Source organism: Mesitornis unicolor, unplaced genomic scaffold (assembly GCF_000695765.1).
Source record: "Mesitornis unicolor isolate BGI_N332 unplaced genomic scaffold, ASM69576v1 scaffold5381, whole genome shotgun sequence".
Lineage (NCBI taxonomy): Eukaryota > Metazoa > Chordata > Aves > Mesitornithiformes > Mesitornithidae > Mesitornis > Mesitornis unicolor.
This window is the reverse complement of record NW_010162999.1, coordinates 2,761-25,878: the sequence shown is the minus strand read 5'-3', so window position 1 is coordinate 25,878 and position 23,118 is coordinate 2,761. Positions and strand designations below refer to the sequence as shown.

The 23,118-nt window shown below is 40.2% G+C and overlaps 1 protein-coding gene across 1 annotated transcript in view; it reads right to left on the bottom strand.

Moving 5' to 3' along the window:
• Window positions 1-22,641, bottom strand: part of MTHFD2L (methylenetetrahydrofolate dehydrogenase (NADP+ dependent) 2-like) — a gene marked incomplete at its 5' end in the record, with an annotated part of 23,109 nt that extends 468 nt beyond the window's left edge. Inside the window, 6 exons of the mRNA XM_010193790.1 lie at window positions 7,189-7,314; window positions 11,347-11,439; window positions 16,228-16,335; window positions 17,081-17,233; window positions 21,660-21,782; window positions 22,457-22,641. Coding sequence (XP_010192092.1) covers window positions 7,189-7,314; window positions 11,347-11,439; window positions 16,228-16,335; window positions 17,081-17,233; window positions 21,660-21,782; window positions 22,457-22,641 — 788 coding nt within the window. The remainder of the gene's footprint in view (window positions 1-7,188; window positions 7,315-11,346; window positions 11,440-16,227; window positions 16,336-17,080; window positions 17,234-21,659; window positions 21,783-22,456) is intronic.
• Between the last annotated feature and the right edge of the window lie 477 nt (window positions 22,642-23,118).

Here is a 23,118-nt window from a genome sequence, read left to right as displayed (position 1 = left end):
TCTTTCCCTGACTCAGGCTTGCAGCTTCCAACAACAACATTTTATGATCAGAAAAAGGCAACTTAAGAAAACCGCAGAGGGACAACAAAAACGAGAACTGTCTTCAAGAAAAAGCAGATTCCAGTAGCAAAATTCCCATTGCAACTTCAGCCATAAATACTCGGAGAAGTATTTATAAAGTAAATCTGCTCCAGAGAAGATTTATTTTTTTTAAACCAGTATTACTAGGGTGCCTGTACTAAACTTGGATTTGGAGGCACAGATCTTACTGAAGTCTCACACAGAGAGGAAATTCTTAGAGCTGAATTAGCTCCAACCATGAACCACAAGACTGTCCAAGGCTGGGACATTCTTGGAATGCTTCTGCTAGGAGATAAACATGTACGATTATTTTTTTTAAGCATTTAACACCTGTCAAGTTGACCTCTTTGTACAAGGAATTAATACAAGGTAGCGATAAATCCAGACTTGATATTCTTATCTACTCTGCACACTGCAGTCAGCTGGAATTGCAGGTTTCTTGCCAGAAATGGCATGCAACTGACTGGGAATTCATCCCGTGACAAACTGTGACGAGGAGTTATTGCTAGTAGTGGTTAGTGCAAATGCCATATTACTAACCTGGTTACTACACAGGTGGGCTTTTTTTCCCTCATGTGCCACTGTGAGAGGTTTCTGTTTGTTAGTTTGGGGCTTTTTACTTGCTTACAAATATTTTCTTGGAAACTCACATGCTGCTTTTAAAAGCATTGTTTTTGAAAAGGCTCCTACATAGGAGAAAAGTGAGCAAGTGCATTCTGACACAAGCACGCACATTTCCACTGGAGTCACTACAGAGCAGAATCTATACCTGGACATGAGAAGAGATCAACGGATGGAAAATCAGGGACCTTGGTTTTGGGACAAACAAGAGAACTTGCCTCTGCTTTAAGTAGCTTCATCTTGAATGCATGCGGTGCTTCACTGCTGAGAACAACAAGGTCTTACAGGAAGAAATCTTTTAAAAAAGCTTTGCGAAGCTGGATATTTTTTTTGGATGGTGTATTCATTAGATTTTAGTGGGGGCTAAATGGAGTCTGAACTGCTCAACGCAGGGACCCAGCAGGCCCATGCACAGAAGTTAATGGCGAACGCCTCACCTCACCTCACAGCAGATTAAGCCTCACTGAGGACAGATGTAATTACAACTGAGAGCGTTTTAATTACTCAGTTGACTGGTACCACCAGATAAACTGTTAACATATTTGGAAAGTTAAAACAAATTGCAACGTTGGGGGGTTTTTCACATGTAAATTGTAACAAATTAACTAAGATCTCTTATGACAGCTATTCTTAATATTCTCAAACACAAATAATTTGTCTTTTCATTAGTTATACTATTTGGAACTACCCACTGTTTGAGACTGGTGTTTACGGTTAATACGGTTACTGCAAATTCCCAGGTTCGTGTCATAACTATTGAAAGGTACCCACATCTGAAGTAAACACAATAATTAACATAGAAAATATCTTAGGCATTTTAAATTGGAGTAAGTCTGTTTCCATGGCAATGTTAGATGCCCCTTTTTGTGGTATTATTCACACTGCTCCTATCTTCCTAATGAAGAGGTACAATCCACAACCACACCATGCCTTACCTAAAGGAAGCCTTCTAATGAATGTCACGAACAGCATTCATTGCCTGCAGTGTCGGTAACTGAACTCGGCAGTAAACACACAGTGCAATGTTTTCCCAAGTTGCTGGGGAATTTCTCTACCTGTGCTCAGTCATTATGGAAATCCCTGGGGGTCAGTGTGGCAGAAAGCTTAGTTTGTGTCAGTTAAGATGAAACCACTCGGACAGCTTATTCACAAAAGCTGATCTGGATTTTTAAATGTACAACAGGTATCTCAGCTGGGGAAATGACCATCTGATAAGTCTCCACCTGTAAGAGTAAATACAGGTATGGTGAATGCAATTTTCCAAGATGCATGCCAGTGACCAAAGGGAGAAAAATAACCTGGCCTTCAAAACGTAGAGAGATTTTCCTCTCCCTGTGAAGTGCAGTAGGCCAAAGCACAGTTCCAGGATGGCAATTCAGTGCGACCGATCTCATGTCGGCCACTGAGTGTCGGCCAACCTCAGTGTTGGTTCTTTCAGCAGGTTTGCTTCTCAGCAATGGTAAAACTTAGTCCCTCACTTTAACTCTGCTTTCTGGAGATGTGTGCTGTTCTCCCAGGCATTTCTCTGCCAACCTGGGAAACGCTGCTCTACAAATTAAGCACCTATGGGGGAGGAGCTGCTATTTTGCAGCCTCTGAAGAACCTTAAAATCTTCCTTTGATTCTTCAGAAGAAATGAAATGTAGATTGTTTCCTTGAAAAACAGGATCCACTGCTTTGGAAGCAGCCCTTCATTCCTAGGTTCCTTTAAAGCTAAGGACTTCAGACACTAACAGGGTTAATCACACAAACCAAGGGCAAGTCTCAACCTGAAGGCAGTTCTGGGCCTTGTGCATCTGCATTAAGTGATGCAGAATAATTCCTGCCTAAGCACTGTTTCCACACTGCTTTATTAGTCCCTGTAAAGCTATTCTGGATCACTGCATCCCTGCATCCCTGCAGAAGGGCGAATCAGGTGCTCAGCAATCACACTATGTACCCCATATTCTACTACTCTACACATGCAGGGAGTTTTCTCACTACGTGCTGTGTGATATTGACCAGGAAACATCTACCTCATTTCTCATGGTTCTTGGTTTTTTTTTATGTTATCATTGTTTCTCTTATTGCAGCTATTTCACAGAAAACCAAGGAATTGTGGCCCAGTACTGCAATTCTCATAGTGCATACATCCTTCCTCCTCCAGTCCCTCTAGAAGCCAAGCAACAGAGGCATCTCAGGCACAAAAACCCAGCGTAAAATTATGCACAACAGCTTCTTCAGCTGATTAGCACAGACAGGTGGATGGGCTATGGCTGTAGCCTTGTAGCAGCAGCAGCAGCAGAAATGCAAGATACCAAAGACTACTTAGACCCCAGCAGGACAGACTTCTCTGGAGAGGGGAACCTGGACGTGGCCATCCAGCAGCTCGGTGCCACCAGCGAGCACTCAGCTGGCCTCCTGCAGGCACAGCCTAACGCTTACCTTCTCATTTATCTCTTGCACTAGCGGAGCAGTAATATGGGAACAAGATTACACAGACTGGACTTTTATTAATTGCAAAATGCATGACGGGTTTTCAAAATCAACTTAGAAATTAACTAACAAAAGCTATAGCCAAAGCAGCTGGAAAACATACGTTCTATTTTCATGACCACTGTTTGGATAAGCTACACAGATAGTTTGGAAAGGATTCAATCATCTGAAGAGAAGCGTACAGGCTGGAAGGTAACAGAACAAACATGAAGCGGCAGCAACCAACCATCAGAAGCAACTGCTGTCATGAAGCGTTGAACATTTCTGAAACCCGCAAAATGTAGGTAAGATGCATCTGCAGGACCATCATTCCGTTAAGAAATTGGGTTCAAAGATTGTAAGAGTAAATCCTTTAAACTACATGAACAAGTTTCAATGAACTTGTCAACTCGCCCGATAACTTTGTAGCTGCTAGTCCTGCAGCTGATGTGGACAGGATACATTCCCCTGGCTTTTATTAAATTGATTATTTCTTTTTGGTCCACCCAGTTTATCCAGAAGCAAAATGCCAATCTGCTCCATTCTTCACCTTGACATCGTTCTGCATTTTTGTCCTACACCAGGAAGACTTGTGTATCTCAAATAGCATGACACAATTCAGCAAATTCACCTTCTCACGAGCTACCAAAACTGCAGCAGCAATTAAAGTACAGAAGCTCCTTCCTCATTTTATTATGAATCTCCAGGACCACGCACCCAGGAGCCTTCGAAGAAGCCAATCCCAGTCAATGACTACCAGAAGCACCCACAGGTGATGTTAGCACACTCGGCCAGCAGGCTGAGGAAAACCTTTGAGTGGGTTTTGGGTGCACAGCTCAAAGGAGATCTGAATGCTGTGGCAGACAGCAGGGCAGGAGCAGCACAGAGGTGCCTCCATACCAAAGGTGAGCTACTGCACTGGTGTTACTGACCTGCTCTACCAGTCACTCCTGGAAATGGGGCTCCACCCAAAAAAGCTGCTCCAGTTAAACACTTTATGTAAGTTGTTGCTTTATTTCATGTTCTTGTAGCCCTCCTCTCCCTCAGCATTACTGCTGTGGCAACAAAAGCCCTATAAAACAGGGCCAAGAACACCCACACATGCATTACCCTGTTCATAGAAATGGGTCTCCCTTTCTGTGACTGAAACGGAACTGAAATGGCGCTGGCAATAACCTAAGGATGCCACCAGCTCTCCTCCTCCCTGCCACTTCACTCTCCCTCTTCTGACTCCCAAAAGGTACAAAATGCCCTCTCCCTGGACCATTTATTTGGGCAAATTCTTCACATAAATAGGGGCACACTGGATGTGCTGTGCTGGTTATATCTGGAGAGATGCACGCACAGTCCAAGATACCCAAGCAATATCAGGTACCGCAGCGCTTTGCAGCTGACCTCTACGTGCACAGTGATTTCCTGTCTTGTTCTCTTAGATACCTTGCAACTGCACACAAAGCTACTCCAGACAAAGAAATTCCCCCTTTTTTTTGATGTGGACGCAGTTTGGAGTGTCAAAACAAAGAGGACTTTTGGGGGTGGGGGAAATCACAAATACTGTTGAAAGGTGTTCCACAACACAGCCTGGCGTTTTTGCCCAAAATAAATGGTTAAGCCTAACAAGCACAGAGGTACCTGGACGCCAACTCATCTAGGGGACTTTAAAGGATGCCAAAGTGAGTTCCTTGGCTTGGGAGCGCATACGCACGTATGGCAGCGCAGGCCGGTGGTGGATCCTCAGCCCACTGCGGGAAGCACTGTCACGGGCAAGGTCTCTGGCTGCAGGTGACTGCACACAGCTGTTGTCTACAGCAGAAGTGGATGCTACTCAAACAAATGCGGATTTTAGAACAGATTTCCAGACTTCAAAACTGATTTTGAGCAGCCACCAAAATCTCTTGGCCCATTGTAGGATTTTTTTCCTCCAAGCATTTCTTACATATAATTTAACAACATTAAAAAAATAAATTAAATGTCAGCCGTTTGTTGTTAAAGAGTTAAAAATAAACCTTAGTGTCCAACATACCCTAGAGATTAGAGGATGGCATCCAAATATTGCTAGGAGATGACAACTGAATCCAAACAGTTTCAATCCATCTAATCAACTTTATTTCCACTACAGGAGACATTCAGTCTGATAACCTGGTCAAATCAGCCATTACCATTTATTTCTTATAAAACCAGTTTAACTACTGATTGCCCAGTTAAATCTCTGCTCTTCTCAGAACCACATTTTTCTACTTAAAGGAGGGGACAATGAGACAACAGATCTAGGAGGGCCACCTGATGTTAACAGGTGCCGTATGCCTCACCAGCCAGTTATGTACTTGGTCTTAACCTGCAAAATAATCTTTGCTTAGGCTTAAATCTAAATTCAATCAAGTGATCAAAGAGAGGAAAAGGATGCAACGATTTGCTACATGAATACACTGGCTTGTTCCACTGCTTAACTGCCAAATCAAATACTTGGCAAGGGTGTTGTGCTTTTTAGTATTCAGAACTGTATATTCTGGGATGGCTTTTTTTGTTGTTACAGATTTAGCGAAACTTTCACCGATACCAATGAACCAACAACAATTTCCCTTTGGCAATGCACAGTGAAATGCTACTTGCAACTGTAGTGGCATAATCCAAGTTGAAGATCCTCCCTCTTTTTTGGATCTTCCCTCCCCCCAGGTAAAATCTTGAGTGCAACCCACAGCAGACATGATGAGACACATACAGTGCATTGCTGAAACTCTGAATCATGGCCTTGCCATTGAATCTACACCTATATTGCCTTCAAAAGGTCACACATCTAAAAGAAAAACAAACAAAAAGGATACAATTTCATGTTTCTGAAAGTTATAGCTTTTTTTTAACCCCAAACCTGCTAAAGCAAACAAAAAAGTCCTGAAAACTCTCTGTGATTTAGTTCAGTTCTGCAAACAGAAAATACAGCCTTATACTTGTGATAGTACAAGCAGGATAACAAACCAAAAAATGCTCAAGTTGTACTCCTAAAGTGTTTTTCTCCTGGACCTCTACTGTACACATCCAGTTCTACATCTCTAAATGCACGCCGAGGCAGTCACTGCGCTACACTCGTGCGGGTAATTTCCGTGATTTAACAGACAGGTATCACGTATGATGAGTAAAAGCAGCAGGAACTACGGGAGTGATGTAATTACAAATATATAGAGCTGGCCAGAAACATTCTGAATATAATTAAGCTTTGAGAAATTATGCCAGCCAAGATGTTAACAACCGTGAAAAAAAAAACCTGTGGGTGATTTTCATACTTATCAAAATAAGGAACTGCTGCGAACCATTAATAATGTGGGTGAATGCTGTCTAAGCTTCCCACACTCAACTCCGCCAATAAGCTTTAACTCCCAACTGCAACAATCCTGCTATTCCAGTCCCAGCTCCTCCAGAGCAGAGATACTCAATCAAGTTACATTGTGAACTTGCTCTGCAACACATTAAACATAAAAAGATCAATATGTAACAGCAATTTTTATCTCAGGCTTGTCTGGACCAAGATTTCCAAGGGCTTAAGATGAACCCACATTAAACCTCAGCATAAAGGACACTTCTAAAGCAGAAGTTAACATTTTCACATAAAAGTTCAGAGTGAGAGCATAAAAGGAGGCTTGAGAAGCTGTGGCATAGTAATATTTGCTGTGAACAGTAGGAGACCCTATACTTGTGAAAGAGGATAAACCGTTTTTATTGCTTACTCTTGAGACACTTCACAGACTCACAAAGGATTAAAGAAACCTGGAGACAAGCATCTTCTGCCACCACGCTGCTGTAAGAGCTCATCTGCATCTCTTACAATGTTCCTGATATGTGTAATTAAATGTAACACTTCCTTTCTTTACCAAGAGCAGATATACGAACATACTGTTTTCTTACTTAAGAAAATACATTTAAAACAATTCCTGCAAGTGTTGTCACATTCAAGACACTGATTATCCCAAGTATTTATCATGAATGAATCCCACAAACTTCAATATACTTATTCAACAGGTTCGTGCAGTGTTTCACTGACCTTCAAAGTCCACATCCCCAACCAACTTGGTCTTTCCTGCAAGAGGATCATGGATATGGTTGATGCCTACGTCAATCACAGCTGCACCTTCTTTGACCATATCAGCTGTAATCAACTTTGGGATACCTGGAATCACCAAGATACATTTGATTAACATGGCCAGGTAGTCTTAGGTCATAGGTTTCAAACTACACCAAGGGGTGTGCATGTCAATCTGTGTACACGCAAAAAAGAGGATAATGCTATCACTTCAATTTTTCTTGATATGTCACACACAATTATTTCCCAGTTTCATACAGTTTGTAATTATGAGAAGAAAAGCTGCTATTTGTTTAGACTCAGTATTTTCAGCTAAACCTGCAGTCACAAACATAGTCAAGATGATGCCAATGAAGGAAGTACTTGCTGGTGTGTGGCAGTAAGCCCATCTCGCAGCATTTCCAGAGGAAAGCTGGATGACAAAAGATGCTCTGCGAGCCACAAGAAATGGTCAGTGTTGTCAGAGGTCTGCTGATCCAGAAGCGTTGTCAACTTCTGAAGCAAGCCATGTACGCTATTTCCACCGCATTTTCTTTCATCTTTGCTTTTTTAATACTTGTACTGGATTCATGCTACTCTTGGCTTTTCTGACTTCTCAGATACTTTACTTGTTAGATGCATGACATGTCTAGCAGTTATTTTAATAATGAACATAAACTACATGAAATACCACTGCTAGGAAAAAGATGCTAACATGGCTTGAGAATCTGATCTATCCTGCCATGTGTGCAGCAAGGGAAACAAACTTAACCACAAGAACAGAGAAACAGTGGAGCAAGCAGCCTGAGAAGAGAATGAAGTGGTCTCTATCACTGGAAATCTGAAAAAGAAGACTGAACTAGTAGGTACAAAATGTCACTTCTGGTCCACTAATGTGGATTAGATGGGCTTTCAAAAGATCACTCTCACCCTGCTTGTCTACCATTTCCATACATAGCAAAGGAGAAGAGGGAAGACCTCCTACACTCAAATGTTACCGATACGGAGAAGACACCTCTCTGTCTCTCGTTCTCCTTAGATAATGAAGCCTTTGACACCTGGCAAACACATGTACCAAAATTTGTTCAAGGGTGCAGGATGACAGCTTAGGCTTCATTTAAAGTGCTGGAGCACAGCCAGTTATTTAGATACAGGCAATACAAGAACCTTCTTTGCTCTCCATTTCTCACTCCCCCATAGGACACAAGCTTGAAACGCCGCTTCTAATGTTGAACAAGCAAAGACTTCAAATTCTTTCCTATGCATCTGATAACACCTGGCTGCATCTGCTTCATCTCTCTCTTATGCAATCAGTTGCAAGCTGGCTGGTAATTGGATAATGCCTCGGTCTTATGGGGGTAAACGATCTGCGTGTGATAGGGATGGAAGCACATTAACGGAAGCTGCACAGTTACACCCTTTGTAAAATGGTTTGATAATAGGCCAAATACTTAATAGCAACAAATAAACTAACCCTCAAACCAAACGAGCAGATCTATTTACTTAAGCCTACTTTACATACCAAGTAGGAAGAGATAAGCATTAGAGCAGCTATTCCTAAAATGCACTGACTGAATGTGGGAAAAACCTTTCATTGGTAATTTTTGTAGAAAACAATGAATCACATTTTAAACAAAAGAGAAACAAAGCCCTACCTAATCCCAGCTTAGGTGCAAGGACTGTAAAACAGCCAACTCCTGAGAAAGCTAACCAACCACTACCTGAATAAGTCTGACAAATCAGCAATTCCTCTACAAGAGGATCACAGATCATGGCCCGTGGGACGGTGCCAGACAAATTTAATCTGTCATTTGGCACCCCTGTTTCTTCTCCTTCTCACCTTCTCTCTAAATCTAGCAGGACAATGAGTCTTATCTCTCAAGACAGACTGGAAAGCCAAGACAGCAGCAGCAGCAGGTTGACCAGTCCAAGACTGCCCACTGCCTCCATCACTGCCTGGAAATACTGTAGTGGGTACGCAAGCAGCACAGGTAAAGCTGCCCTCATTCCTCTACTACAGCTCTGGGCTGATGGCAAAAAGATCACACTCTGTGGGATGTCTGTACAGGCAGGGAGAGTGGATAAGGATACGAAAGACTAAGGTGGGATGTGAAGTGCCGAGTGTGCTGAGGAGGAAACGTTATGCTTTGGCTAGAAATGCAAAAGCTGCACGGTATTGAAAGAGTTTAGGAAGCTCCATCTGGAAGCAGAGGCAGATTTTAGGGAGGGGTAGGCTGGACAAGAGCAGCATTGTTGGAACTTATGATGCAAGGAGTTGGGAGGGAACGAGAGAGGCGGAATAAACTGCATGATGAGCTACAGTCAAAGTAAGTGGAAAAATTGGGGTCCCAGGGCAGGGGGGGGCGAAAGAAAGACAACATATGAAGACAGACTCAAGAGTAAAACCAGAGGCACCTGAGTTAAAGTGCTACAAAAGCCATGAATGCAAATGAACAAAAAACTCCTCAAAGGTAGAGTACCACATCAGAATGAGCAGACTCACTGCAACAAGTCACCCAGCCTGGAGCCAGAATGCAGATGGCTCTTCTAAAAGCATTATATGGGAAGAGGACAACAAGAACAGAAATCTTGCTCTTATATGCAGACATACACAAAATGCTGTCTTCCATTTGCACAGCTCTCACAGTGGCCTATGACATCCTGACAGGGCAGAAATTACCTTCCTCGCAACACCCACTGAATAGGTCAGGGAGAGCTTGGAGGGATTCCACCTTTTTTGAGGTATAATCTTCCCCAGAGCACCCACCGGGGCAGGGTTGCACACTGTTTGCACAATCTAGCCCTAGCTTTTTCATCATTCCAAGTACATCTCGTGTTGTGTAACGAGCGCTGTATCATGCTCCTGTTACAAATGACACGAGGAAAATAATGTGAAGAACAAACACAGCAGAGCTGCTAGTGAACCATATAACTACAACTACAACTGATGACAAACTGTGTCCAGCACAAAAATTAGAAGTGATGAATAAATCAGAAGCAGCAAATGTGGATAAAAAGTTTCTAGTTTATTTCCAATTAGCGCACACATCATTATTTTTCAGTCACAGTGTGTGAATTCTGGCCAGGCCCACAGTTGAGCAATCACATGTGGGAGAACTGAGCTGTTTCTTGTTCCTGACCTGGCATGAGAAAGAGGTGGTGCAGTTAAGCCCTGAAGCAAAGGACATCTCACTTCAACAGGAAGTGATGAGCTTTAGACAGGCACCTATCTGTCTTCACCTAGAAAATAAGCAAGTGAGACTTTGGTCTTGAGGATGATGAAGAGGAAGGAAGGGAGGATAAAAGAGGAAAGACAAAACCCTCTTCTAGCCCTCCAAAATGGTGCGAGAGAAGGAGGATATCCTGAGCTGCCAGGGGGCGCAGGAATTTACCAAGGTTTTTATTTACTTGGATTGTTTGGGTTTGGTTTTTTTTTTAATTAATTTATATTTCTATTTATGCTACCTGCAAACAAAAACCAGAGGTTGCTCAGAGGCAGAGTTCTGCTTTTTTCTTTGTTCTAGACTTGTCAAACTGCAAGTATTTCACTCTACATTGCTTTAAGAATATGGATGCTGTTCTTTCAGACCCCTTCCTCTAGGCAATTACAATTCTCTTCCTCTTTATATAATTGCGAAAGAAAAAAAAAATCAGCCATTAATAACATATGTTACCAAAACTACCAGTTAATTTGGCAAAGTTGCCCTTAACTCTAACAGCACGGGAATGACACCATTGTTTTATGAATGCAGACTCCAGCTGATTTATAGAAACCCTTCTGTCAAAATGTAAATGACTCATGAATTTTGCACTGCACAGAGAATGTTTTAATTTACATAATTATACCTGTATAAACTATGCACAGACTGGTTCCCAATCTTGAGTTCACTCTGAAGTCTCCCTAAGGGAAAGGTGTCACACGTGATGAGAAACAGTTTATGAGTCTGCAAATGTGAAGGGCAAGAACAAAGAGCCAAAACACTCGCCCTCTTACAACAAGAAATCCTACTTGCTGCAACACCCTCTGCAAGCACGAGCACCGATTATTTGGCAAAACATTAAATGGCTAGTATTGCCACCAAAGTTTACATTTTAGGTTTGAAATGTTGTGATCAGAGTACCAACACCAACTAGCATTACCTGCAGCTACTATTACAATGTCAGCGAGCTGCGTATGGATCTTGAGCTGCTCTTTCGGCGTGTATCTGTGAGTAATGGTCACTGTAGCATCACCTGAAATGTAGATTATCAATTAATTGTCACATAGAAAATGTCTGTATAGCATTCACTTTCAGGTACAAATGACTGTCTTTGGTACATTAACAACAGTACAGATGATCATTAGATTTGTCCTAGGATGCATCATTTATTTCAGCATAGGCAGAACGCTCACAACATTTGCTTTTTACGCATATTAAAGAAGTTTATTCTTGAAAATTCTCAAAGGATGAATTCACTCATTCACTGTGGACTAACTTATTCCTTCATCAGCTTCATTATGTTTAGCAGAATTACACAGAGCAAACCCAGCATGGAATCCGTTGTCTCCCTTAAGCACCACTTGTACAGCGTACCATACGACTTAGTTGTTCATTGTCACAAAGTTCCCAGTAAAAGATCACTGCGTTCAGACCTCTGTCTTCAACCACATGTGTCATTCATCTGTCCTGAAGCTCTCCAGGTGTTTCCCTCGACATCCTGTTGTACAGATCGGAAGGAAGATCACAGTCTTCCCTCAACTTCATAACAGTATTTCCCTGGAGTCAAAGTTTAGTCTTTCCATGTGTTTTTGACAGATTTTGAGTAAATGGTAATTCAAGTTCAGTGAGTAGCACTGTTTCTTACTGACGTTGCCTCTCTCAAGAATTAACACAGCCGATAATCTGCCCAACAGGAGATGACAACTGAGGCTCTTCTCTTCGTAGGGCCTGACTGCTTAGGGAATATGTCTAGTAGCTGTGACAACAAGGACACTTCTGGGTCAAGGATCTTTGCTTAGAAACCCTGGCGACCAATAACTGCATGCAAGGGTCACACAGCTAAATCCCTCTCTTGAGTGGATCATGAAAAGATTTCATCAAGGAGAGGCATTCTTGGCACATCCATGAGGAAGACAATGAACAGCAGCATCAGTATTTACAAAATTCCAATTGGATGGATCTGAGGTTTGTCACCATAACCACTGAAGGATGCACAGATTTTTTCCAGACATTCAAAGCATTCCAAGTCCTCATTTTACGTAGCTCAAATGCAAAAACAGGAAAAAAATGGACAGAAAGGTGCTCAGAATTTTGCAGGTGTCCTACCATCTCTTGTATCTCCCAATTCTGAACCTTTACTTTACACCAGAGTAGGATGTGTTTGAAGTTATCACAAACAGAAGCCCACATCCTTCTGGGCAAACTCAAAAGAGCTGGGGCCTGCTCCTGCATGTACCCACGTCGCTTGGCAAGAGGCTACAAATAAACTCTCCTAGGAAGACACAAAAAACCTTGTGGTGTTTGATGGAGATACTGAGGAGGGACCACTATGCACAAAACGAATTGCCATGGGAATACAGACTGAAGTCTCATACTGCACCCAACAGGAAGCGTGGTGATTCCTCAAGGATCGCCCAAGAAAACAGCCAAGATAACAGTTATCAAAGGAGACTCCTCCCAGCACTCTCTCAGTCAACTATCTGTAGCACACAGTGTTCAGGTGTTACAGCTCCTCATCTCCACTTTCCACTCATCACAGACTCCTAAGCCACATTATAAAGCATGAAACTAAAAGTTTATGCCATCTCAGGCATTACTACAACATCTGCTTCCTCTGGAATGTGTCTGACTGATCTAATCTGTGCCTTTATCTCATTAACTCTCTTCCCCAAGCACCTCAAGCACCTCATCTTCAACCTGTCTGGGCTCTGACTTCTCTGCTCCTTCTCCTCATCTTTGATCCCTCTTCTCCTGCTTCAGTCACCACCTCTCCTTCAGCCTGCACACTGCTCAACATCTCCTCAAAGCGAAGCAGATAATGATATTTTCAGAAAATCAGAACAGAGAAGTACAGATGTGCATCAGCATTTCCATGAAAAAAGGCAAATTGTCACAAGTTAGAAGTCTCTCATCAACTTCCTATAACTTCCCATGAATTTGAGTGCTCCAAGAGCTTAGACAGCTGATTGTCACCTCTGCAGTAACCCTTCTTGTGACTGGAACATCCAACAAAAAGTCTGCATGTCAAAATTCCTTCAGCTTGCAGGGGACTCTTCTGATCCCTATTTTAAGCAAAAGGAGGAGGATATCTTGCCCAAAACAATCATTACTTCCAAAAATTGATGCACAATTGGATTCTTCTGACCTCTTATCCTGTACTCAGCTGAGAGGCTGAGAAAAAAGCCTCAGTGGATTAAATCCAAAATTTCAAATATTCGCACCTTCCAAGACATAAAATCAGTGCTATTTTCCTGACAAGATTTCAGTGGGGAACATGTCTGCAGTCAACTCCCAAAATCAAGTAATTGCTCTCACTACTATTAAAAAAAAAGCCAAAATAAAGAAGCCCCTACCTTCAGACCAGCAGTCCAGAAGCTTACAAACAGAAAGAGTAGGTTTTCCATTTATTTGTGATCATGCCAAAACAGAAAAGAAACAACTATTTTTTTACACTGCTACTTCTGCTGAAAGAAGACAGAGGAAGATATTTAGCAATTAAGATTCTGCATGACACTGCTGAGTCAATTCATTCGCTTCTAAACCAGAGATAGTCTCTTGACCTGTCCACACAAAACACAACTCGTTTTGTAAGAGTTCAGTTTTCCTATCTGAGCAGATACTGCCACCTGCAGGACATGACGGTTCTACACACAAAACATCACAGATGAGAACAGACCCCAGCTTTTCAGTTTTGTTTATAATCTGTAGAAAAACAACAACTAAAGCCTGTGACAACAACAGAGAAAAAAAAATATTATCACACACACACACACACACACACACACACACACGCTTCACTTCTCAATTAAAATAATTTAAACAAATCAGTCCAATTGCTGATAAAATCCTATCCTGACTGATAGCCTGAGAAAGTTCTTTTCCAGCACTTAACTGTAGGTCAGGCCTGGTCCTCTCCGCTCTGAATAAAAAAAAAGAAAGAAAAACAAGCTTCCACTTCATTTGTATTAACAAGTTTAAACTGTTCCAAACATTTGCTTAAGAAGAAAGACTGTGTTTGGTAAAAAAATAAAATTAGCAAAACTGACATGCAATTTTCAACTTCAAAACACACTTCATCTAGAAACTTAACACACCTGCCACAGCTACCTCACCTTGTATCCTGAGATATCTCCACTCATAATGCACAAACTTGGCCTGCCATTAACTGCTAAGAATACAGGTGGAAAGGATTTTCCTGCTTCAGCTATTCTTTTTATTATGTTCCCAGTTCCAGTGTTTCCAATGCATTTGGAAAACAAGAAAGACCATCTTCAAAAGAAATACATTTCTTCAGAATAAGCAGAGTTAACTTCACTCTTTCTACATCAAGATTCCAGCGCCACTGTGAGTAAAGGAATACCCAAAGGTCTGTCTGTGCCCACACAGAACACTTGACATGCCAATCCCAGTGAACAGGGCTGCCAGCAAAGTGATGTGTATCATGTCAGAAATCAGAGGCAGATGACCATGAAGCACAACAGAATTTGTTTACAGGCGAACAAACTCATGGAGCAGGCCCCCAAAACAAGTCACACTACTAAGCCAGCCAAATGAGAACTGCAAACACAGAATGCAAGTGAACAAACCTGAGCCACAGATCGAAGTGATTCAAAAGTTGAAAGCTACCAGACACCATTTAGTTACAGCTAAAAGATTTCCATGCAACTACTTCGGGTTTTGTAACAAGTTGCTGAAAGAATTACGGGTCACTACAATTCCTCACTTCCACCTGAGAAACATGCAAGTAGTTTGCAATATAACCCTGTGTTGTACGAAAATTATTTTGACCGCCATTGCTAGCTCAATCTGCACTGTCAGTAACACATGTAACCCAGTGTTTGCTGCAAATGGCAAAAATGCTGCTGGTTTTCATGGGAATGGGGATGAGACCAGAACTGTGCACTGATGGTAATTACAATCCAAATACTGAGAGAAGTTTCAAATAGCAACTTTCCCACAGAGGCTAAATGGAAGAACCAACTCTGTGATTAGTAAGAAGCTTTTAGTGTTTCATTACATTAATAATAGATTTCACTCGACTCCTATTAAATACACCAGGGATTAAACATCCATGTTTACCTCATTTACACACACCACCTTGGCAGTTTCTAACATCAAAATGAATTTGCAAGAGCACAGTACTCTATTTAAATTATATTTGTTTTTCTTTCTACAGCACAACTATAGCAGCACATGTGTGCTTCTGTAATTAGAATTACTTAAAAGTATTTCCACCACAACCCCCAGTTTCCAGGTTGATATAAAATGCACTGCAGAAAACTCCTCCAGGCCAACGTGTACTATCACAGAGCTCACACTGAAGAGCTTTGATGGTCATTCAGATATTTTTATAGTCACCACTTAGTTAACATAGCACAACACGGGAAACATGTCATATATATTATATATGTGTGTGTGTGTTCATCTGTGTGTGTATGAAAAACTTGAAATTAACATTACATAAGCACAAGGATTAGGCTGTACTACTTTGTAGAAATGTCACATGAACCTTCACAGCTCTTTAAGGCCACACTGTCAGGTATTGTCCTTAACGCTCACTGTTAACCATGTTTAAACAGCAGCTGTTTAAAACGGAGGACAAAACGATGACATAAAACCAGAGAAAGCCAGAGAAACATCCAGAGAAACTGCCTTGCTCTATGAGAATACATCAGGAAATATATGAGCAAATTTATTTCCTGGCTCTGTTGCAAATATTGCTTAAGAGACAAAAGCTTTCTATTTTTATCTCAATTCTCACGTCAGCTTTATTTTAATGATTCCACAAATGGAAACATTAAAACAACATTCATAGACTTACCTCCAGGCCTTTCGTGCTCTCCATCGGTATGTAAAAGCATTGAAATAGGCATCCCAACATTCTTAGATCTTCCAGCTACAACAACATTTTTTCCACATGTTTGTATTCCTTACAGGAAAAAAAACAAACAAACAAAAATTTATCAAAAACTTGCATTCCAATATTTTGATATAACTAAATCTTTCTTCTCAATCCCCAACTATTTGCTGTTGTGGACTGCTGACATCAACGTGACTTGACATTTCACAAGTCTGAACTTGAGAAACGAATCCACAAAACAACTTTCAGCTTTCACCTTCGAGAAACCAAAATGGCAACTCATTCAGGTTATCCAAATCATCCTTTGGAAGGACTTGATTTGTCATAAAGGCAAGTGGAAGCTCTTATGTCTATTAATGAGAACATCTATATTATACTTATAAAATGACAACTACCAAATATATATGCATTTTTCCCCTTCTAGTACCAAATTAACAACTCACTCTTGCTCTTAATTTTTCCCCTTCCCCCACAAGTACTTTTGAATTCAAATCTTCTATTTGATAAATAATCAGGAGGTGAACAGTATCACAGAAAGTTCCTTGCAACATCATAAAATGCAGAAAATATGTTACTGAAGTATTTCACCAAGTAATCTATACAGACTACTGTCTACACTTAATTAATATTTATGCTACTGGCAAAACATCTCATCTACTTGGCACCTCCTTATTATTTAGATTAATCCTCTAAATGTTTTTTCTTCAATCAGCCCAATACATTAAGATAACCTACACCTTTTAACTCACACCTGACTGAATCCTCCATTCATCTTCAGTGATAAAAAGCATTTCAATACAGTTCAGTTACTGACCTGTTCGTTTTATAATTTCCCAGACGGCAGCAGCAGTGGCAGGAATAACAGAAGGCTGATCGAGACACAGACGCCCAATATTCATAATATGAAATCCATCCACATCCTTTTCAGGTGCGATAGCATTACAAACTGTTCGCTCATCTATGTGATCTAGGAAACACATTGCTTTCAAATTACAGTTCTTCTCAGGAGTCCTCAATGCTATGTGAATCATTACACAGAGAAACAGACAAGTTTGGTCTAGCTATGATAATTATTATTTTTCATTATGAATACATTACAACCCCTCTCAAAGGCTGCAGTTACAACTTCAACTTGGCAAGTCATCTACTTGAAAATTAAACTATTCAGTTTGTGACTGAATTTAGGATAATACTCAGCTGAGAATGATGACTTAGTAACGATAAATATGAATGTTTAAGCAGAACCACTTAGGCGTTATGGAAGTGTTAATTATCAAGTGGCTCAAAAGAAAAAAGAACCCTACGAGAAAAGGTTCTTGCACACATTACCCATCTCTATGATCACAAAGGATACATGAACTAAGTTTTAAACAAATGTAAGGAAACCCTAAGCTGAAAAAACTTTGCAGGTCTAGCTTTCATTTTCCATTGTACAAGAAGACAACTGTTTTTAGGAATTCGCTAATCAGTAGGACCAAAACATAACCTACCTCACTGGAAAACTCTGAGGATGCATAAAATTATTTGATACTTATGAGCTCAAAACAATAAGTATGACATAAATGGCGATACCTGCACATAACTTATTTGTAGCTATTTTTAACTAACGTTTTTCATATGCACTACTGATATGGGACAGGTGAGCAACTGCTTAAAGCTTATACTGCATAAACATCAGTATTGATTATGAAAAGACACGTACATTATTACTGCTACCTCTGCAGAGTTACAAACTCAAGTATAAAACTTGCATACCTAAAGACTTATCATAGGAACAGCTCTAGAAAACATCCCCGTACAGACCCACCTCAGTCACAATTTCAATCCATTGCGTCACTGTTTTATAACTTCCCAAACTGCTCCCAGGATTACACTCCAATCTTTACCTCCACCTCAGAATGATTTTTTTGCATCTTTTATACAATAATCAATGCCCATTCTAAGCTAGATTCCTAAAAGAACTGTGCAAGTGAGGCAACATATCCCCATGTCCAAATCAGAGTGTGCAACAGGATGTTCACAAAAGCCAAATAAAGGGAAATGAGCGTTGATTATGAATTTCAGACATTCCCAGTAAAAATATTTTATAGACATATATAAGATGTTTGAATCTAGTAGTCAACTAGCTCTACCTAGGTATTTTGTGACCTCAGCACTAAAAGGAGCTAATTAAAGGATATCATGCATGTTATAAAACTTAAAGCATGGTAATCTCTTGTTACACAATTTTCATTAAAAAAACTCAAACCAACCTAGCGATAAACCAGACTGTTATGATTTACAATTTAATTTTCCCTTTTCTGAAGGGAGGAAGTTCCATTCTGAAACCCAGTGAGAAAGGCTTGTGGAAATACAGATGTTAAGTACACCGATGAAAGAATCTCTTAAAAGTCAAAATAGCCTAATCCAGATTGAAGGCAACTATGACCTTGTTTATTTCAACTTGGGAAATAAAAACAAAAACAAAGAAGAAAGACATTTGGAGTAACCTATTAAACCATTTTTGCAAAAGAAAACTTGTTAACCTTAGGCAAGTTAGATGTTCATCAAACAAAAAAGTGGCACCCCTGTTTTTCTTTGTGCCTGGGGTATGCCAGAACATTGCTCTGACAAACACCTCCTAATTTCCATCCATCTTCAGCTTCCCAGAAAGAGGCAGATAATAAACATGTTCATGTAAAAGGGAAAGAAATCATGCTTTACATGGATTTCTTTTTCCACTCAAAACTGATGTGCTGAATTTCAGAAGAGGACAGTATCAGGCTCACAGAAAGTGCTTAACCTCCTTTCAACAGACATATAGATGAACTTTCCTGCTGCCATCCCAAGCTCTTCTCCATGCCCAGTTCCTTTCTGCACTGCCCCTTCCACTTGTTAACCAAACCTGCAAGACAACCCTGGGCACCGCTTGCCTAGCTACTCTGACAGGCACACAGCGAAACTCCCGTTGACACCATCAACAACATGCGCCTCTAATGTGGAGATAGGAAAAATAAAGATTGGTTTTCAAAAGGGAAGACTGATGAAAATAAAAACAAGGCACAAAAGAGATTCAAAAACATACCATACAGACCAAGAAAAACAAGGAAGCTGTTCAGCAGCAGTAGCAATGAGCTCCCTGGAAACGATTTTGAGAAGCTGTACTGGGACCTTGCTATGATTTAACAGTCAGTTTCATCAAAGCAGGTCACACTTAGGCTAGCACAGTCTTTCACAACAGAAGGACATGATGTTTGTACTCATTTGTCTCACACTTCTTCACTGCTTACAACTTGGAAAATTTTAAGTTTTCATATTCTACCTCAAATAAATATCTAACTTCATAGTCATCTTCCAGGCAGTTTAAAAAAGATACAGGAAACTCTCCACAAAACCATTACCACATCAGGAGTAACGCACTCAAAAGGTGCACAGAAAGGAAGTTTTCCTCAGGCAATGATGATAATCCTCAAAGTTAAGTTCCTCCAGCTCCCAGAAGTGAAAGCAAACAAAGCTATTTTCTGCTTCTATTTTTATCCCACTGTTGATCAAAAGCCACACCTACGTGTGGTTTTCTCCAAGAAACCCAAAACTCCACACAACAACCTCAACTTTGGAATAAGCAGCCTCTACTGATAAAGTCTTCGTAAGTTCTAGGCTCTGTCTCCTTCCATTACAATGCAGATTAAAAGAATTTTGGAAGTGGAGTTAACCAAGCCTTCAGCCCCTCCATTTCTGAAGGTTCTTTGGGAGAAAAAAAATAATTCAGTAACCAGAGTTGTATCTGACATCTACTGTGGAATGAGCTTTCTGAACATTTTCAGTTCATGATAGCTTGCACATTTAACTTTACTACGCAGACAATGTAATACTGAAAAAGATTTCCTATTGATTGAATTACTCTAAGGTTTTTAGTAAGGCAAGCAACAGCCAGGTCTCAAACTAGCAAGTTTTACAGGTTAGAGGAAGGCTAATTAGTTTTCTTGTAATTACTGTGACAGACATACCGTAGTTCTTGAGTTGGATTTTCAACTGATTTCTTCAGGGCTTAAAACATTTAGGTGTACTAGCATCAGACATTTGAACTGACACATCTAGAATTATCTTCAGACTTTTTCTCTTTTCAGATGTTGAACAGGTTTAAAATCATTAAGTTTCAAGGGTTAAGTCTACTGCTGAACTGTGTGTCAACGAAGGCAAACAGCACAAGAGCAGACTGCAATGATCTGACATTTTCCTTATAAAAAATTGCATTTCTGTAAGTGGTACCTAACAGTTTTACTGAGAACCCACACAAGCAAGAAAGTGACACATGGCACCTCCCATTTCTGGGGAACACAGCAGTGGATTTGGAGTCCAGTGAATGAGTCTGTTTCTTTTCTTCACACAGAAAGATTACCACCCTCAGGCTGTCAGTGCTCCACCTTTCAAGTCAGTTCTTAACACTGAAATGAAAATGTGTTAAGTTACCCATTCAAAGGAAGCCGACCGCATTCAATCAGCTTCCCGAGTTCATTACTTGGTGTCAGAGATGCCACTTGTGTTATACTTCCACCTCGTGGCCAACTTACTTCAGCAAGTGGCCGATTTCAGTTAGCTTTTGTGTAACATGAAGCACAAAACTTCTAAATTACGAACGCTGATGTTTATTACAAATATGAGCAAAGCATATCCAACTTTTCCTCTCCAACACTCAGCATCTACCCCAATTTTCGCTGTTTGGCAGACGTGAAATAAAGGCAGCTAAAGCTGTCTGAAAGGGAAGACCAAGACTAGGAGCAATAGTGGAAATCAAAAGCTTACCTAGAAACAAAGCTTCAACTTCACCATCACCAGAGATGCTTACAAAGAGTAATACCTGCAGTTCCACCTAGTGCTAGAAATCATGCCTATACATGCCATAAAGACAGCTCCTGCCCTTTGGAACATACAATCTAAACATATGATAAAAGACACCACTGGGAAACACAAAGACAGGGGAAACCCAATGTGCAATTTATTACCACTCCAGCCATTTAAGTACCTCTCCATTAGGAAGTATACAGTTGTTTAACCAAGTTGACTTATGTAGATTTACATGAAAAGCTACACACTTTATTACTGCCAAAATACTATCTTGCCAAGGGATGTTTTAGTGAGATTTTATTACAAATTAGGAGACGGGAAATAATAAACAAGAATACAGTAGAGGTTTTTAGGACCTTAGGAGAGAGCTCATCTGGAACAATAGGGACAGCATAGAAAACACAACAAATGTTTAAGGCAAAACCTGGAATTGTCATCTCGATGTCATTATGCATGTTCCCTTTCAAGAGCTTCTTGTGTCACTCAGATAAACCTGCAACCTATAATTGTCAAACTTTTTCCTTTCACGTTAACTGTATATGAGGTGTGGGACAAAAAATGTCACCTACCTGGCAGAGGTAGCTGAACTAATAAACCACTAACTGATGAATCCTTGTTGAGTTTTACTGTCATATCTAAGAGTTCTTCCTGAGAAATGTCTTTAGGCCTCAGTATGATCTCACTAGAAATGCCTGATAAAAATCAAAACCAAAAGACATACATTAGTATCAGGAAATATATCTACAGACAGCTTAGCAATTTTGTCTAAAAAACTGTCCAATGCTTGACAACTGTCTTAAATAACCATGAAGGACAAGCTAAAAATTCCGGTTTTGCCATCTGCTCTTTAATGTTGTAGTTCTAGATGTCAAGTACAATCTTACAATAAAACATACAGGGGAAAATAAAACCTAACAGGTGCTGAGGAGGTAAGTTCCTCAGCAAACATTTCACATTCAAAATATAATCAAAGTGTCTTGCAGAACCAACTAAAAACTGACATCATTTCTCTCTGAATATCTTTATTCACCAAGCCTCTCAGAGACAGTTAAGACATTTAACTGTTAAAAATTTCCCCAGTGTTGTCCTTTAGTTTCCAGTTTCTAACGGTAAGGATGCAAATCGTTTCCTAATAACATTTTAAGACACAAAATTGAACTTATGGGTATTATTAATGTGCCACTACAACTACTTCCTTCACATAGCAATGCAACTTCTTTTCTTTAGGTTCATCAGAGAAGATGAAAACGGTGCAAAAATAAATTAAGTTACAAAGGTGGTTTCCTTTCGCTTTTTTTTCTTAATTTTGAAGAAAGAACCATATCTCGTGCTTGCCAAAGCATCATTTATATCACATAAGACATACCTACAGCTGCAGCTGCTTTTATCTTGTTTCTGACATAGATATGGCTAGCTGGATTGTCTCCTACCAATATGACAGTGAGGTGAGGTCGCTTGTTTCCCAAGGATATCCATGACTCTACATCCCTTTGAACTTCTTTCAAAACTTGTTTAGCAAGCTTTGTCCCTGAGATAATAGTTGCTTCATCACTAGAAAGACAAAAAGATACACAATATTTAGGTCTAAAATTTCATAAACAAGACACTTCTAAGTGTGTGATCTATTGTGCAAAATACTTGCAAATGCTTTGATGAGTTAACTTGTTAGTATTAACTTCAAATATTCTTATATGAAGAACAGGCACGTGCCATTTATGTTTTAGCTATACATGCATTTGGCACAAGACAGTTCTTTCCATGTACTCATTATGCCAAATAATTAATGCTCACCTGTGTAGCAATGACATACATATTTAGGAATAGGACTACTTTTTCCAATCCCTATGAATGCTGTATCCCATTTCTATGTTATTTTTACCCTAATTCCATTGCCAAAGGATTAGCTTCCCAAGTCTTTAAGCAATAATTTTAAGTGCATGCCTCTTCCTTAAAATCTAGCCACAGACTCATTGGTTAAGTTTTCCAGATCTGTCATCACTTATATCTGACCATTCTCATCCCATGATG